Here is a 16,284-nt window from a genome sequence, read left to right on the forward strand (position 1 = left end):
ATGGCTCCAAATATATCTGTAAGTATTTACTAAATTTATTAATTTATTTACTCAATGAGTTATTTTGAAACAACTATTTGTGGAAAGAATAATTGGAAATTCAATGGGCCCTGCTGTCTCTTTGCTTGGATTTTCATGTCACTTTACAATGCTTTAGCTAATCACAATCCTTAGTACATTAGTTTTCTTTTCCCATCCTCTTTTCTTTCAACTTTGGCATGAATGCTGTCCAAATAAGAAATCAAAATAATTAAATTGGTAAAATGGATGTTACATCTCATATGCAGGTGATTTATGCGTGCTATTCTTCCTCAAGCATTTTTTTGGTTACTCCCACATTTGCGGTTGGTTCCAGACGGTTGTAGGTTCTGCCCCATGGAGAAGTAAAACCCTGTGGCACCCACAGTCACCATCCCAGCTTAGGTCCTTATCAAATCCCTTCCAGATGCTTTCTCCATTCAATGTTTTACACACAGCTATGAGCTTGTATTTCCAGTTGTGTCATTCCCTTGCTCAGAGCCTTTAAAGCTCACCCCTGCCCATAGAATAACCCTTCCTCCTTAGCTGAGCACTTCAGGGCCTTCCTCATTTTGATCTCAGCACATCTGTCCCCCCTACCTTTCTAATTCTCACTACTTCGTCATATACCCTCCCCACATTGTGTCTGTTCATGTCTGCTTATAATGCCCTTCCTTTCCATTTCTGGGTTCTCTTCCCCAACCCACAAGCGCCAATGTTTCTAGGAAAGCCTTTCTTAATCTTTCCAGGAGTAAGTCACTTCCCTGACCCTGACTCTTCCTGGCCTATTACACCTCTGTGTGTGACACTTACCCCCTCCTGTACTATATTCAAGTTATTTATGTTTATGTTATTGCCTGCACACAAACTCCTTGAAGGCAGATCTACCTCCATATCATCTTTCTATTCTCTACAGTGCCTGATGTGGTCCCTTTGTTTGACATGCGATAGGCCCTCAATAAAACTGTTTGAATAGATGACTATAAAAGGACTGTCATAATGGGGAAGACGAATTATAAAACTCCAAGTAGATAAGGATAGGGTTTTGCCTGAAGCAGAACTGCAGCCATGGTTTTACATTTGATTTGTAGAACTGAGCAAGATCAGAAATGATGGGTAGTGTAGATAAAAAAAAATACAAGGCCCGGGCTTCCCTGGTGGCACAGTGGTTGAGAGTCCGCCTGCCAGTGCAGGGGACACGGGTTCGTGCCCTGGTCCGGGAAGATCCCACATGTCGCGGAGCAGCTGGGCCCGTGAGACATGGCCGCTGAGCCTGCGCATCCGGAGCCTGTGCTCCGTGACAGGAGGGGCCGCAGCAGTGAGAGGCCTGCATACCGCAAAAAATATATATATATATATACAAGGCCCAATAACTGGCCATTCCCAGTAAAATTTTCTTCTTGTAATGTGTGCTCAGATTAATCAATTTTATGAATTATCTTAATTATTTTACATCTGTTATCTAGTAATATTACTTTTTGAAAAACCTCTCAGTGTAATGCACCAACAGAATTAATTTTCTCTTTTATTCTTTCCAAAGAAACATAAATGAAGCGATTACAGCCGAATAGAGGTGCTTATCAAATGATAAATGCCTGGAGAAAGCAGTAATGGGCTTTCTCTTCAAGATCCAGAGTGCATAAGTGCCCTGTTTCAATGAAGGGACAACAGAGCAATCACAGGTGCTGCCTCTGGGGTCAGCGCTCTGCGTCTGGGCCAAGGCTCTACTGCTTTTATGGGATCCTGGACCAGCTACACTTTGGTGTGCTTCAGCTTTCTCATTTACAAAATGGAGATGATAATAATATCAGACTCATGGAGATCTGGTGAGGATTAAGGACCTACCACATGTGAAGCATTTTGAATAGTACCAAGCACATATTAAGCACTTATATGTTGTTAGCTATTGTTTTTTGACACCATCTATTCATAATATGTTCTTGTATTTTGCTCACTGGTAAGTCTTAAATGCCTGTTCTTTTTCTTTTCTTTTGTCATCTTTTTTATTTTTGGTCACTTAATTTAGCTACAGTGTCTCTATTTAAAAATATCGATCAATCCCAATTAGTTTCGTCTGAAACAGAAAGAATTTAGTCCAAGAACTTTACAAAAAATATTATTTTCTTACTCATGTTTCTGATAAGTCTCAGTATAAAATATTAAAATAAATTAAGATCTAATTGTGGAAGTGTGGAATGTTCACTGACACTATTTTTTTTTTTAATTTAATCAATCTATTTATTTTTGGCTGTGTTGGGTCTTCGTTGCTGTGCACGGGCTTTCTCTAGTTGTGGCGAGCAGGGCCTGCTCTTTGTTGCGGTGCATGGGCTTATTGCGGCGGTCTCTCTCATTGCGGAGCACGGGCTCTAGGAGCATGGGCTTCAGTAGATGTGGCACGTGGGCTCAGTAGTTGTGGCTCGTGGGCTTAGTTGCTCCACGGCATGTGGGATCTTCCTGGACCAGAGCTCAAACCTGTGTCCCCTGCATTGGCAGGCGGATTCTTAACCACTGAGCCGCCAGGGAAGCCCTTGCTGACACTATTATCATAATTATTGTTCTGATCAGAGAGCTTCTCCTGGAGAAGTGACCAGCTGAAAATGTGTGTGTGTGTGTGTATGTGTGTGTGCGCGTGTGCATGTGTGCGTGTGTACATTTTCCTGTCAGGAACTGGAGTTGAAACAAGAGTTTACAAGAAGCTGTTGGTGTGACATGACATTCAGCTACCAACTATCTACTAATCTGCTTTATTTTACTTAAAAAAAAAATTATAAATAAAGACAAGCTATTGTAGAAGGCAGCCCCAGGCCTTAAACTAAAGTATTCTTAGGTAGACTTGTCAATAATAGTTCTTGGAATTGGAATTTTCCACATGTGTTCACTTGAATATTACCTTGATTTTATCCATACTACTTATTTCATGGTTATCATGTAAAGACCCTAGTTTATACTTTAGCTGATTAAAGAGTAGTGCGTAGAGCTTTTTGGACTCTGTTTCATGGGTATTTGTCATAATAAAATCAGCAGAAAAATATCTTATATCCTTTTGGGGATGGAACCATGTTCATTCTTTAAGTTCGTCCTCATTTTCCCTGTAAACATCTGTATGAAACATCACAATGAGTATATTGCATTTGTTGTTGTGAGAGCTCTTCTCATCAGGCACCGACGATAGGTTCGCCATGTGGTTGGCATCAGTTTCCCACTTTGAAAGGAGCTACATTCTCTGAGCCATTTAGTTTGCTCTCTGACAGTGGAGTATGGATAGGTCTGATACTGAGTGAGCTTTGGGTATGGAAAAGTTGTGGGTCAGACTGCTTGCTTGTTATTAAGACAGAACGACAGGATTAGCTGTAAATACAGTATCTGCTTGTTCTCCCTTTTGTTTTGATGCTGTTTAGGAACCAGCATAATTTGCCCCCGAATGTGGATGTTACTTTGCTACAAGTAGGTTGCCACTTTATGAGCAAATAGTGTTCTCTCGGTGCTTTTATTTTCCTTTCTATATATAAAAGATCCGAGAATGAAACTGGTATCGTAATCGTCTTTTAGTTTTTAGAGCCCACAATAATGACAGTTATGAAAGTAATCAGATTCACTTTTCAATATAGTTCTGGATATTTTAAAGCCAGGATACAAAGGTCTGTGTCACTAGGTAAATTAAATGGGTCCCACTGACTAACCCACAGAGATAGTACCCTCCTAAAGTAGGCCATGGTACTTTTTCTAGGGCAGCACTGTCTTGCCAGCTTTGCACACAGTAGGATTTGATAAATGCCTGTTGCCCAGACAGTGTGATTTCTTATAAGCTGCTCTTAAGTCAAGCCAAAAATGGATATTTCTCATGTTTCTTTGGGGTGCTTCACATTGAGGCTCTATCAGTATTAGGTTTGATGCCAGAAAGTACTGTCAACTAGATTTAAAATACTTTGAATTAAAAAATTTATTTATTTATTTTTACAGTAGGTCCTTGTTGGTTATCTACTTTATTTTTTAAATATATTTTTCCTTTGTCTTTTTAAAAATATTTATTTATTTATTTCATTATTTATTTAGGCTGCACCAGGTCTTAGTTGCAGCACGTGGGATCTTTAGTTGTGGCAAGCATGTGGGATCTAGTTCCCTGACCAGGGATCGAACCCGGGCCCCCTGCATTGGGAGCGCAGAGTCTTATGCTCTGGACCACCAGGGAAGTTGCATGGTTATCTATTTTAAATATAGCAGTGTGTGCACGTCAATCCCAAACTTTCAATCTATCCCTCCCGCCCACTCCCCCTCAGTAACCATAAGTTCATTCTCTACATCTGTGAGTCTGTTCTGTTTTGGAAATAATTTCATCTGTATGAAAAAGTACGTTGAATTTAAAACAATTCAGAGGGCCATATATCCGGGTGCACGTATATACCACCATCACCCAAGCAAATATCTTACAGAATACCCCCATAGCCTTTCCTATTTATTAACCTTTGAAAACCTCTCCCTGACTATTTTCTATCTTAGTTACTAAATCCACCAAATAGGAATTAGTGGGGGCTTTTGGTTATGTAACAATGAATGCTTAAACAGCATATAATCAGTGATGTTATATAAAGGAAATATAGCTTCATTATGTTACGTATTACAAATTTATCAACCTCAAGCATTGGGATGCAATAAGAGAATTTTCCTCCTAGTAATTTTGGGAGTATGGGTTTGTCTGAGTAAACTGTTATCGGGTATTTTCATTGCCTTTCTTCTGTTTATGTGGGCTGCTGAATTTACTGAGGGCTTGTGCTGTTTAGATTTCTTTCCTACCACCCCATGCAGTGATGCTAGTGGAGATGGCGATAATTAACCAATGGCTGTGCACTAGGAGTTTAGGAATAAGTGTACTTGTATTTAAAATCTTAGTGTTGATGCCTATGAAAACTGAAGTTAATTAAGAAATAATTATTCAGCAGTTCTGTCTAAATTAACTTTTACCATTCCTGTTTATTTTCTCTCTGGCTAGGAGTGCCTGGTGGGATGGGAATTACATAGTTTCAGTGGTAAATTTGAAATACATCATGGGTGCATTCTCAAATTTGAAGGAAGTCATAGGGGCAGATTAAGCAAATGTAGTGCTAATGGGGTTATCTGGGGGCTCAGGGACAATGCCTGGTGAATCACTAATAGTGTGGTCTTGACAAGGACGTGTTTTCTATGCCAGGGGTTCCCCAGAACTGATGCCAGTTTATGATATGATATTTTGTTATGATAACAAAATGACAAAAATAAGGCAAATGTTGCAAATTTTTCTTACAGTCAAACAGATTTGTTTAGAGACTTTATTTGGAGCTACGTTATTCCTAATTTTTTTGTGCTAAAAATATCCCTTTCAAACAATGGCAATAATAGATTTTTTTTTTCCTTTCTAATGCCCTCATTAAGTAAAATTTTTTAAAAAGTTAACTTGGGAAATGCAAATTAAAACAAGATACTACTACAGACCTACTAGGATGGCCAAAATCTGGAACACTGACAACACCAAATGTGTTACTGCTGAGAATGCAAAACGGCACAGTCACTTTGGAAGACAGTTCAGCAGTTTCTTTCAAAAGTACACTTACTCTTACCAGCAAACATGCTCCTTGGTATTTATTGAAATGAACTGAAACTTATGTCCGCACAAAAATCTGTACATGGATATTTACAGCAGCTTTATTCATAATTGCAAATACTTGGAAGCCACCAAGATGCCCTTCAGCAGGTGAATAGATAAACTGTGGTATATACAGACAATGGAATGTTATTTAGTGCTCCAAAAAAATGAGCTATCAAGCCATTGGAGGAAACTAAAATGAAAGAAGCCAATCTGAAAAGGCTATATAGATTCCAACTATATGACATTTTGGAAAAGGTAAAACTATGAAGACAGTAAAAAGATCAGTGGTTGCCATGAGCCAGGCTGGGGGATGTGGATGGGTGAGGGATGAACAAGCAGAGCACAGAGGTATTTAAGGGCAGTGAAAATACTCCATATGATATTGTAATGATGGGTACATGTCACTGTACATTTGTCCAAAAGCATAGCATGTACCACACCAAGTGTGAACCCTAAGGTAAACTATGAACTTTGAGAGATTATGATGTGTCAATATAGGTCCATTAACTGTAACAAATATAACACTCTGGTGGAGGATGTTGATAATGGGGGAGCCCATGCATGTGTAGGGGCAGGAAGAATACAAGAAATCTCTGTATCCTCCTTTCAGTTTTGCTGTGGGCCTAAAACAGCTCTAAAAAAATAAAGTCTTAAAAAAAAAAAAACAACTTCATCTTAGCCCCATTAAAATTTTTCTCCCGATCTATTAATTACTGCAATTAGGGAATCACTGGCCTATGTGGCCTTGTTATATGCTAAGATGGTTTATAATTAGTCCCTCACCTGCTTCCCTAGGAAAATTGGTGTTGGTGAACAAGAAATAATCCTGCCTTAACATCTTTCACATTTCCTGGCTGAAGAGATCCAGTCAGTTAAGCAGAGTCCTATGACTCTAGCTTACTTCTCATTTTTAAGTTACGCTTCTCTTGCTTCCTCCTATAAAAAGTCCAGAAGAAAAATGACCATCAGCTTACTTCACAGTCTAAAACTAAATGCGGACCTTCACTGACTGTCATCCACATTAGGTAGCATTTGTTCAATGTACATGAGTGTGCAACCATTTCCCTGGTAAGTTGAGTGTTGTTCCAGCTGAGTGGACTATCCAATGGCACATACATTCTGGAAAATAATAACATAAACACTACATCTTACCCTATTATTTTTCAAGCATCTAAAAAGACCCTTTTCTTAAAAATATAAACAAAACAGCATATATTTTTTAAAGAGTTCATCAAGCTTGTAAAGACTTGAACTGTTTCAACTAATAATATTTCTTTTTTTTTTTCTTGGCCATGCTGCACGGCTTGTGGAATTTTAAGTTCCCTGACCAGGGATCGAACAAGGGCCCTCCACAGTGAGAGCACAAGAGTATTAACCACTGGACCACCAGGGAATTCCCACTATTTCTTTAAAAAGGGTTCCACCTTGTGAAGATGACTAAAACAAAAACTAAATAAAATAAAACAAAGATAAAAAATTATCTCTAAGCAGACACATTATTGGGGTTTTTATACAGTTTCACGAAATCCAAGAGCTCCAAAATGTCATGAGACATAGCTTACTCAGTAAGACCAAATAAGTAGCTTTCCTAGTCCCAGGAATACTAAAACAAACTTCAAAGAAAAACTTCTGATAAACTTTGGGAAGTCACAGCAACCTAATCTTTAATTAGGAGCAAAAAGCTGTAAAAGACATGATGAGAATTCATACTTGCATGGATGACTGTATACAGACACGTATTAGAAAAGAATAAAAGTGAAGCAGTCCATGTGATGGGAACCATGTCAATAAGATACAGTATTCAGGCAACAGCCTGTTTTCCTGGCTATTTTGATTAGGTTTTCTCTTCAAACTGGATTTGTTCTTCAGTCAAATCTGCCAACTGATACAGTTAATGTTGAAGTGATAAAGAAAAAAGAATGGGTTGACATCTGTTACAATTCAGCTACCATATTGACACATACCCATTACATAGCTTGATTACACGGGTGACAAAGAAGTCAAAGAAAACACTGGGACAATTTTCTAACTGATTAACAGACACTTTTAAAGAAAAAAAAGAGAATTTGGAGAAAAGTTTTTAAAATCTAAATTCTTCATTTTGCACTTATCTATGGGAGAAAAGGCAACAGAGTACCCTCCAAGAGCGCGGATTTGTTAGTGGTGATTGTAGGTTCCAAAAATGGTCATTAGAGGTGGAAGGAAGAAAAAGGAGGAAATACGAAAATTACAAAATAATTTCAATCGCTTATATTTCACTTACAACATTCCTGGCACCGTTCTAAGCACTTGATACCACTTACTCCACACAATTACACTGAGGTAGGACCGGTAATTATACCCACTGCATGGGTCGGGCATCTGAGTCACAGACAAGTAACATTCAGGAGGTCACACGGGTGGTAGGTGATGCAGCAGGAATCTGGACCAGGCAATGTGGCTACATGGTGCGTCCGAACCACGACCTCTGCGCTGCCATCGTCTGCCAGGCTACATGCATTGTCTCATTTCACCCATACAACATTATGTGGTCGGTAACATCTCCAAGCTATAGATAGAGACTGAGTCCTAGAGCACCATGAATTTATTAAACGGCAGTGGAGCTGAGATTCCAGGTGAAGCGTTTCAGACTCTAAATCCCTAGGGAAGAGGAGCCCCAAGATAAAGTTTCTCACCTGGACTGAGAGGTATGTGGTCTCTGTGGTCTTTAAGAACCTCACACCAAAATCAATGATGAATCCTACTCGCGGGTGGAGAGAGTCTGTTCTACTCACTACGGGGCATTCCTGTAGTGCACGACATATGTGTGAGGCCCCCCTGTACATTCTCCTTTACAGCAGTCATCACACTTGATAACTCATTGTTTAATATCTGTTTCCCCATAGACTGCAAGCTCTGTTCATTTACTGGCAACATACTGTGTACCAGAGAGGCACTGTTCTAGGAGTTTGAAGTGTGTCAGGAAATAAAATAAAGATCCTTACCTTTTGTTTATTTAGCATTGCACCCCTAGCACCTAGCAGAGGGTCTGGCACCCACTGGTTCTCAATAAATATTTACTGAATGAATAAATGAATCAATTAGGAGGGGCAGGTAGAAGCAAAAGAAAAAAAATTACAGAGAAAAGGAAATATTTGGGTTTAATCTATTAACTCCCAGATTTTTATTAAAATCTTAATATGTTTTTGATTAATCAGGATAACCGTTTTAATAATTTAACGCATCTTTAAAAGCAGAAATGCTACCAAGTATATTTTAATTCCCAGAGCGACCTATGATCCAGGTTCTGAAGGAGGACATGTGCTTCAGGACACTGCACTCACTCTTTTGTCAGACTAAAATTTCCAGTGACATTTCCCAGAGCTTAGCCTGTGTTTGTGTTCGATTTTCAAAAGGTGACTTTTGAAAGTCACCTTTCAAGTCACCTTTTGCAAGTCTTCTCCCAGTAATTAGAGGCATTTATCTTAAAGCTCATCGGGGTTTAGCAGGGAGGTTACAGGCTGTCATCCGCATTGTTATTGACTCCCTCAATTAGAGGCAATGGCATTTCACCTCCATGCAAAATATTAGTAGATTAACAGTCCCCACTCTGCATTCATTTGGGAAATATCTTCTGCTTGTGATGATGAACGTGACAAGCAGGGAGTAATCAGAGACACTCTGGTAATACATTTAAGCTTTGCAAACATCAGTTAAAACTCTGGCTCTGCAGCTTGCAGTTGGGCTTTGGTCTGTAGGGTAAATTTCTATTTTTATGACATGACACAGAAGTCAGCATTGCTAATTTCCAGGAGAAACAAGCAACAACCCCAACAAAAAAGAGCCAGAGAAACATCCACCCTGATTTTCTTGAATCTTTCATGTCACTCAATGTCTCTTTTAGACCATAAATGGACTCTGGCATTGTGGACAACTTTCATGTCAGATTTATAATTCTCTGACATGACAACTTTGACTCAAAGGGCAAATTCTAATAAATATTTCTTTATAGTGATAAAAAGACTGCAAAGAGATTATTATTCAAATGCCGTTGACTGTCTCTTTCAATCTAAGGGCATTTTAGGCTAATGAAGAGATCTTTAACACAGTAAATTGTTAGGTCATAGGAGCTCTGTGGATGGGCTTCAGTAGATTTACCTAAAATTTATGGAAAGCATCTTATGTGCATTTTATTGGGATGGGCATGTATCCCTTTCATCAGATTCTCCACAGCTTGTAGCCCCATTAGACAAGAATCTCTGGTCTCGTGAGAAGAGCTAAGGGCTGAAGGGAGGGTTATGCCGAGGTCTGCTACCACCACGGAGCACCCCAAGCTGCTTTGGTTTTAGTGTCTTCTTCTGCAAAATGCCTCAGCTGGCCAACGATCCTCTGTCTCCTCTATTCCATAATTGAATCTCTGATGTGTGGGGACCATAAATTTAGCTAAGTTTTCACCTTCAGCTTCCTGTATTCTAATAACCGTACTAACCAGTGATTCAGCTTCATCCTTCTTTGGCACATTCAGTATCATTAACTACAAAACAAACTATTTATGAACAAAGTTAATATTTGCATTGTATCGATGGAGGAGAAAGATCGATGCCTTCCATTTTGAGACAATATCACTTCTTTATGACAAGTCAAACCCTTAATAACTTTTTGGGCCATCAAAATCTCATTTTTTTATGTGGTAACCTATGATAAAGTCTAACTTACAATTTAAGTCTAATAGAACACTGTATCAATTCTGTTTATAAGCCTATCAATTTTATTAGGTTTTCAAAGACAGAAGAGTTGAGAAACTGGGCCAATATTGCTTAAAATGATCAAAAAATTATTTAAAAATACTTTAAAATTTTGGGGCCACAGAATTCTAGACAAGGTTAAAATTTATCATTTTTTGTAAAATCAATTAAACTAAAGTGAAAGTGCTTTTACCATCATGGCTTAATAAAGGCAAATCAGGTCAAAATTACCAATTATTTTTCATTGGATCTCCACCCAAGAGAAGTCACTTTTTTAAGGTAAAAGTATTTCTAAATGAGAAGAACATAGGATAATTATAAATCTGAAAGATCACTCTTGTACTAGACATGTAAAGTATATCTAACTTACTGTCATGATGAGCCCCTTTTCCTGGAAGTATTTAACCAATGGAGCAGCGTTCTGCTTGAAGTTCATTAGTCTCCTTTGGGTAGCTTTCAAATTGTCATCAGGCCGCCCCTGTTGCTCTGCACGCTTCAGTAATCTTTCTTTGAGCCTCTGATTGGTACAGGCCAGGAACACCACCAAGTCGGGAGTACAGATCTGTGGAGAGCATCAAACAAGTAGACAGACATTCAACATACCAACCAATGTGAGTGTGGGCAGTGGCATTTCTCTCTTCTGGGTCTGTGGAAGCTGCCATATTTTTGACCCTCTATGTTTTTGCCAGCATATTTCCAGGGCTACGGCTCCACACAAGGCCAGGAGGAGCTATTGCTATTACAGTCCATGTAAATGGTATACTTCAACTCACAGAGTCGTGTACAGTGGCCCTCCAAATTTCTAGAAAATACTTTTTGCCTGTTCTCAAATAAGTTTTCAAATTTCAAGTTAAGATCAATATAGGCCAAACTCTGCCAAAGGTAGATGTGACCTGTTTAGAGGGGAAATGACTATTGAGCTACAGATATTCTCTACAGTAAACAAGTACTGCTGCTATTATTACTATGTGCTGCCCTTTTAAAAGTATGTACTGTATGCCAGGCCCAGTGCTAAGTTATTTCCTTATGCTGTTGCTAAACTTTACAACAATCTGCAAGGTAAATATTATCTCCATTTTAAAGATGAGCAAACTGAGGCTCTGAGAAATTAAGTACTTGTCTGAGGTCACATGGTCAGTAAGGTCAAAGGTGATACTTGAACCCAGGTCTGTCTGGTCTATGGTCTGTGTTCCCTCCAATGCTACAAAGAATCAAATGGCTCAAAGGCCTTCATAAATTTCTGAAAATACCAAGGAATAACATGAAAAGAACCGATGAACTAAACAGTTTTTATTTAACTCAATTAGAACTAGTAATGTATGTAAAAGATAACATGATCATTTAAAGTGAATGTATTTTCTTGTTGGAAATGGGACAAGAAAAAGAGGCAGTTTTGCATAGCGCTTTAAAGAAATGATCTCCAAAAATTTTTTATTGTATCCTCACATTAGTAAATTATTTGAACATCTACCTCAATAAATATATACTTATTAAATTATAAATTATGCATGAATGTATGATAGCCATGTACTACCATGCTAATATATTGTATGTATTACATATGTACATACATACATATGTATGTATGTAATATATAGTATAATCGTATGTATGTTGTAAAATACACACAGAAGTACAATTTTAAAAGGATGACATATGATAATCATAATTTTAACATTTTCTTCCCACACTACAGTGGTTTGCCTTGTGCACTCTTGAGACCACTGGTTAGAAAATGGACCCTGGAGTCTGGGAAACATGGATTACAGTTCTTGCCCTGGGATTTATCAGCTGAGCTATGGGCATATGGCTTAACTTTACTAAGCCTCCATATCTTCATCTGTCAAAAGAGATACATGAACCTCCTCCCTGAGTTATTATAAAGGTTAAATAAGATCAGCACAAACTTGATCAATGGTAGGTGCTCAACGAATTTTAGCCATGTTTACTATCTCTTGGTTTTCATGATTCTGTATTGTCCTGGTTCTCATTTAACTTTTTGTTCTGTATTTTTTTTTCCTCTTTGCTCAAATTTTTTTCCTTAAAAATGTAACACTCACAAATAATGATGTTTATGAGCCTTAGATAATGTTTTCTTTTGTTTTTCCCTCTCCAGGTCCTTATTCTCTCAGCTCCCTTCCACTGTTCTGGTTTCAACCACCTATCTTTTGTTGACGGATTCCAAATGTACATTTTCAGCACTGACTTTCAACAGTACTTATATCCTATATTATCAAATGCTTATATGACGGCTCTACCTGAAAGTCTTCTTTTTTTTAAGTTTTTCTGATGTGGATCATTTTTAAAGTCTTTATTGAATTTGTTACAATATCGCTTCTGTTTTTATGTTTTGGTTTTTTGGCCGTGAGGCATGTGGGATCTTAGCTCCCCAACCAGGGATTGAACCCACACCCCCTGCACTGGAAGGCGAAGCCTTAACCACTGGACTGCCAGGGAAGTCCCTGAAAGTCTTAATATTACGTGTGACTCAGCAAGGCCAGATCAGTTCCAGCACCTTTTTACCTGAATGAAATTCCCACCTTGCTTATATGTGTATTTGTTTATTTATTTATTTTTATGGTAGCAACACTACTTTCCTGAATCTCTCAACTAGAAGTCTTTTTTAAAACTTTTTTTTAATCGAATGAAAGATTATTCTTTTAAAAAAATTAATTTATTTATTTATTTTTGGCTGCGTTGGGTCTTTGTTGCTGTGCGCAGGCTTTCTCTAGTTGTGGTGAGTAGGTACGGGAGCTACTCTTCGCTCTAATGCGTAGGTTTCTCATTGCAGTTGCGGAGCACAGGCTCTAGGCACACGGGCTTCAGTAGTTGTGGCTTGTGGGCTCTAGAGAGCAGGCTTAGTATTTGTGGTGCTCAGGCTTAGTTGCTCTGTGGCATGTGGGATCTTCCCGGACCGGGGCTCGAACCTGTGTTCCCTGCATTGGCAGGTGGATTCTTAACCACTGTGCCACCAAGGAAGCCCTGAATGAAAGATTCTTTAAATTCTATAGTGTTTTACAATTTTCAAAAGTTTCACAAATGTGATTTCATATAATCCCATAATAACTCCTTTTAAAATTCCCTACTCTTATATTGCCCCTCCCCCCTTCCCCCTGGTAACCACTAGCTTGTTCTCTATATCTGTGAGTCTGCTTCTTTTTTGTTTTATTCCCTAGTTTGTTGTATTTTTAAGATTCCACATATAAGTGATATCATATAGCATTTGCCTTTCTCTGTCTGACTTATTTCACTTAGCATAATGCCCTCCAAGTCTATCCATGTTGCTGCAAGTGGCATATACACCACATCTTCATCCATTCATCTGCTGACGGACATTTAGGTTACTTCCCTACCTTGGCAACTATAAATAGAGCTGCTATGAACATTGTATCTTTTTGAATTCTCAGCTAGAAATCTTAATATCATTTATAACCCTTATCAAAACTTCAATCTCTCAGAGCTATCACCATGGACTGTGGAGTTTGGTCTTGAAACACTATTCAGATTCCCCTTCCCCCAGTTCCCACTGCCACTGTGTAAGCACAGGCACATACTTGCATAAGTGATTAAGAGCATGAATTTTAGAATCAGATCATCCTGATTTTATATCTAGAATCTGCTATTAGTCATTTGTCCTTGGGCAAAAGGTTCAATATCTCTGAAATTCAGTTTTCTCAACTATTTTTCCCTTCCCATCTCAGTAGTTTAATATGTCTCATAAAACACTTTTAAGTAGCTTTTGAGAACCCTTAACAATTTATAAAATCACTTTGTAATTTTTGTGTGATGTATGGTAAAGAGATTATCTGAAGTTAAAACTTTTATACTATCAAATATTATAATGCAAAATTCAAATTAAATAAAATCTTTGGTAATATTCAGTCTTACCCAACATAACAAATGACATCCTTTTAAATTTACTTTGAATAGCATATAAGGGAGAAGACAATTTTTGACAAATAAATTAAAATGACAGGGCTTCCCTGGTGGTGCAGTGGTTAAGAATCTGCCGGGCAATGCAGGAGACACGGGTTTGAGCCCTGGTCTGGGAAGATCCCACATGCCGTGGAGCAACTAAGCCCGTGCGCCACAACTGCTGAGCCCATGCACCACAACTACTGAAGGCCGCGCGCCTAGAGCCCATGCTCCTCAACAAGAGAAGCTACCACAATAGAAGCCCTCGTATCACAAGAAAGAGTAGCCGCTGCTTGCCGCAACTAGAGAAGGCCCGTGCGAAGCAGCAAAGACCCAACACAGCCAAAAATAAATAAATAAAAATAAATTTATTACAAAAAAATTAAAATGACATTATATTGTTCTTGGTTTGGTCATATTGTATATTAAAATACAGAAAAAACTTCAACTACTAGCTCAGTGTTGAATGCAGGTAAAACTTGCATTTAGAAATTCTTGCATTTTGCGTTTAAACAAATTAAATGCTTTACTTTAATATATTTTGTGTTTTGTTTCAGACTGCAATGTATGTGCTTCTCCCTACTTAACACAATGAGGTTATGGGGAGACTTAAATATGTAATCATCACTATGTTTTGTCTTTTAGAATTGGCTTTTGAAATTAGCTTGAAATTTATAAAAGACTTTTTTACACTTTGAATAAAACTGCATTTTGTTTATTTTAATTAATAGACTTAAAAAAAAGCAGTTATAAGTTTATAGGAAACGAGTAGAATATCTAAGATATTTGTTGTTGCTGTTGTTTCTTTAATTTCTCCCAATACTTTTTATTGCAGAGCTCTGTAGTTTTCTATGTAATGTTCTTGCCCATTTAAAAATTATTCCTATGTATTTGACATTTATTTTTATTTTTTAATATATTTTTTATATCTAAGATTTTTGATCAATGAATGCAACTTCAGGTCTGATATAGATGACTTTGAAGTGAATCTGCAAAGCTATTTAATTTTATAATTGTAATTAACTTGCTGTCTTTTCTTGGTATAAACTAAACAGCATATAACCAGTGATACAAAAAATTAAAACGTGGAACAGGCAAGATCTCCATGGCAGCTGGGATAACCAGCTGACTGCTCAACAGTGATCTCAGCCACAAGTATGCTCACCTGATTCCTAGTCACCCCCGCATATGCCCACTCATTAGGACCCTTGTTCTCCAACAGTGCTCAATTTTAAAAGAAAAATTTTAATTGTTTATGGTTTTTTCCCCCAAAAATGTAAAATAGAAGTAGACACCATTCTTTCCCAGAAGATGTGAAGCACCTAGAAAGTTTTCATGAAATTCACTCATGAAACATTGAAAAGTATCACCAAACAAAGTGTATCCTTGGCATACCTTTTCTTAGCCTATGTTCTCAAAATGTATTTGCTGATTGAATGAATGAGTGAGTAAATAAATAAATGAGAACAAAGACCAAGATACCACTTTTGTCTACATGGAAGTAAACTTCCCAATTGCTGATATTTTTTCTCCCATTGGATCAACTAAATCAATCTTTTTTTCCCTGTCATTACATGGACAAGTCAATCTTCCTCTATCCATTTTCTCAAAGTCCCTTATCTGAATGATTACTCTGTTAAAAAGAACCTATGACCATCTTTGATTAGCAAAGATGTATTATTCACAGTATCAGGCTACTAAGTGAGCTTATTTTAGTGAGCTCTCTTCTTAACTGTCAGTGCTTTTGACTGCCATATTCTTTATGAAGACATGTTAAAAGGCCTACACTCCATAGTTCAGATCACTGTCAGAAACCAAGAAGCAAAGTATGAAAAAAAAAAAAACCACAAAGAGAGAAGATCACAGTTGGAACAAAAACTGGAATCACATAAATAAGAGATGAGAAAATCTTGGAGGTTATCTAGCCCAAATTAATGCCAAACTTGTAATCATCTCTACAATCTCTTGACAAGTGATTTTTAAACTTGAACCTTTAAACTTGAATGT

The 16,284-nt window shown here is 37.8% G+C and overlaps 1 protein-coding gene across 2 annotated transcripts in view; it reads right to left on the reverse strand.

The window, feature by feature from the left end:
- The window catches only part of AK5 (adenylate kinase 5), a 241,189-nt gene that overhangs the window by 180,838 nt on the left and 44,067 nt on the right, over positions 1 to 16,284 (reverse strand). For both annotated transcript variants that reach the window (XM_029229922.1, XM_029229921.1), the window contains exon 6: positions 10,733 to 10,924. In XM_029229922.1, coding sequence (XP_029085755.1) covers positions 10,733 to 10,924 — 192 coding nt within the window. The remainder of the gene's footprint in view (positions 1 to 10,732; positions 10,925 to 16,284) is intronic.

Source organism: Monodon monoceros, unplaced genomic scaffold (genome assembly GCF_005190385.1).
Source record: "Monodon monoceros isolate NGI ecotype Baffin Bay Population unplaced genomic scaffold, NGI_Narwhal_1 Super_Scaffold_18, whole genome shotgun sequence".
In the NCBI taxonomy this organism is placed as follows: Eukaryota; Metazoa; Chordata; class Mammalia; order Artiodactyla; family Monodontidae; genus Monodon; species Monodon monoceros.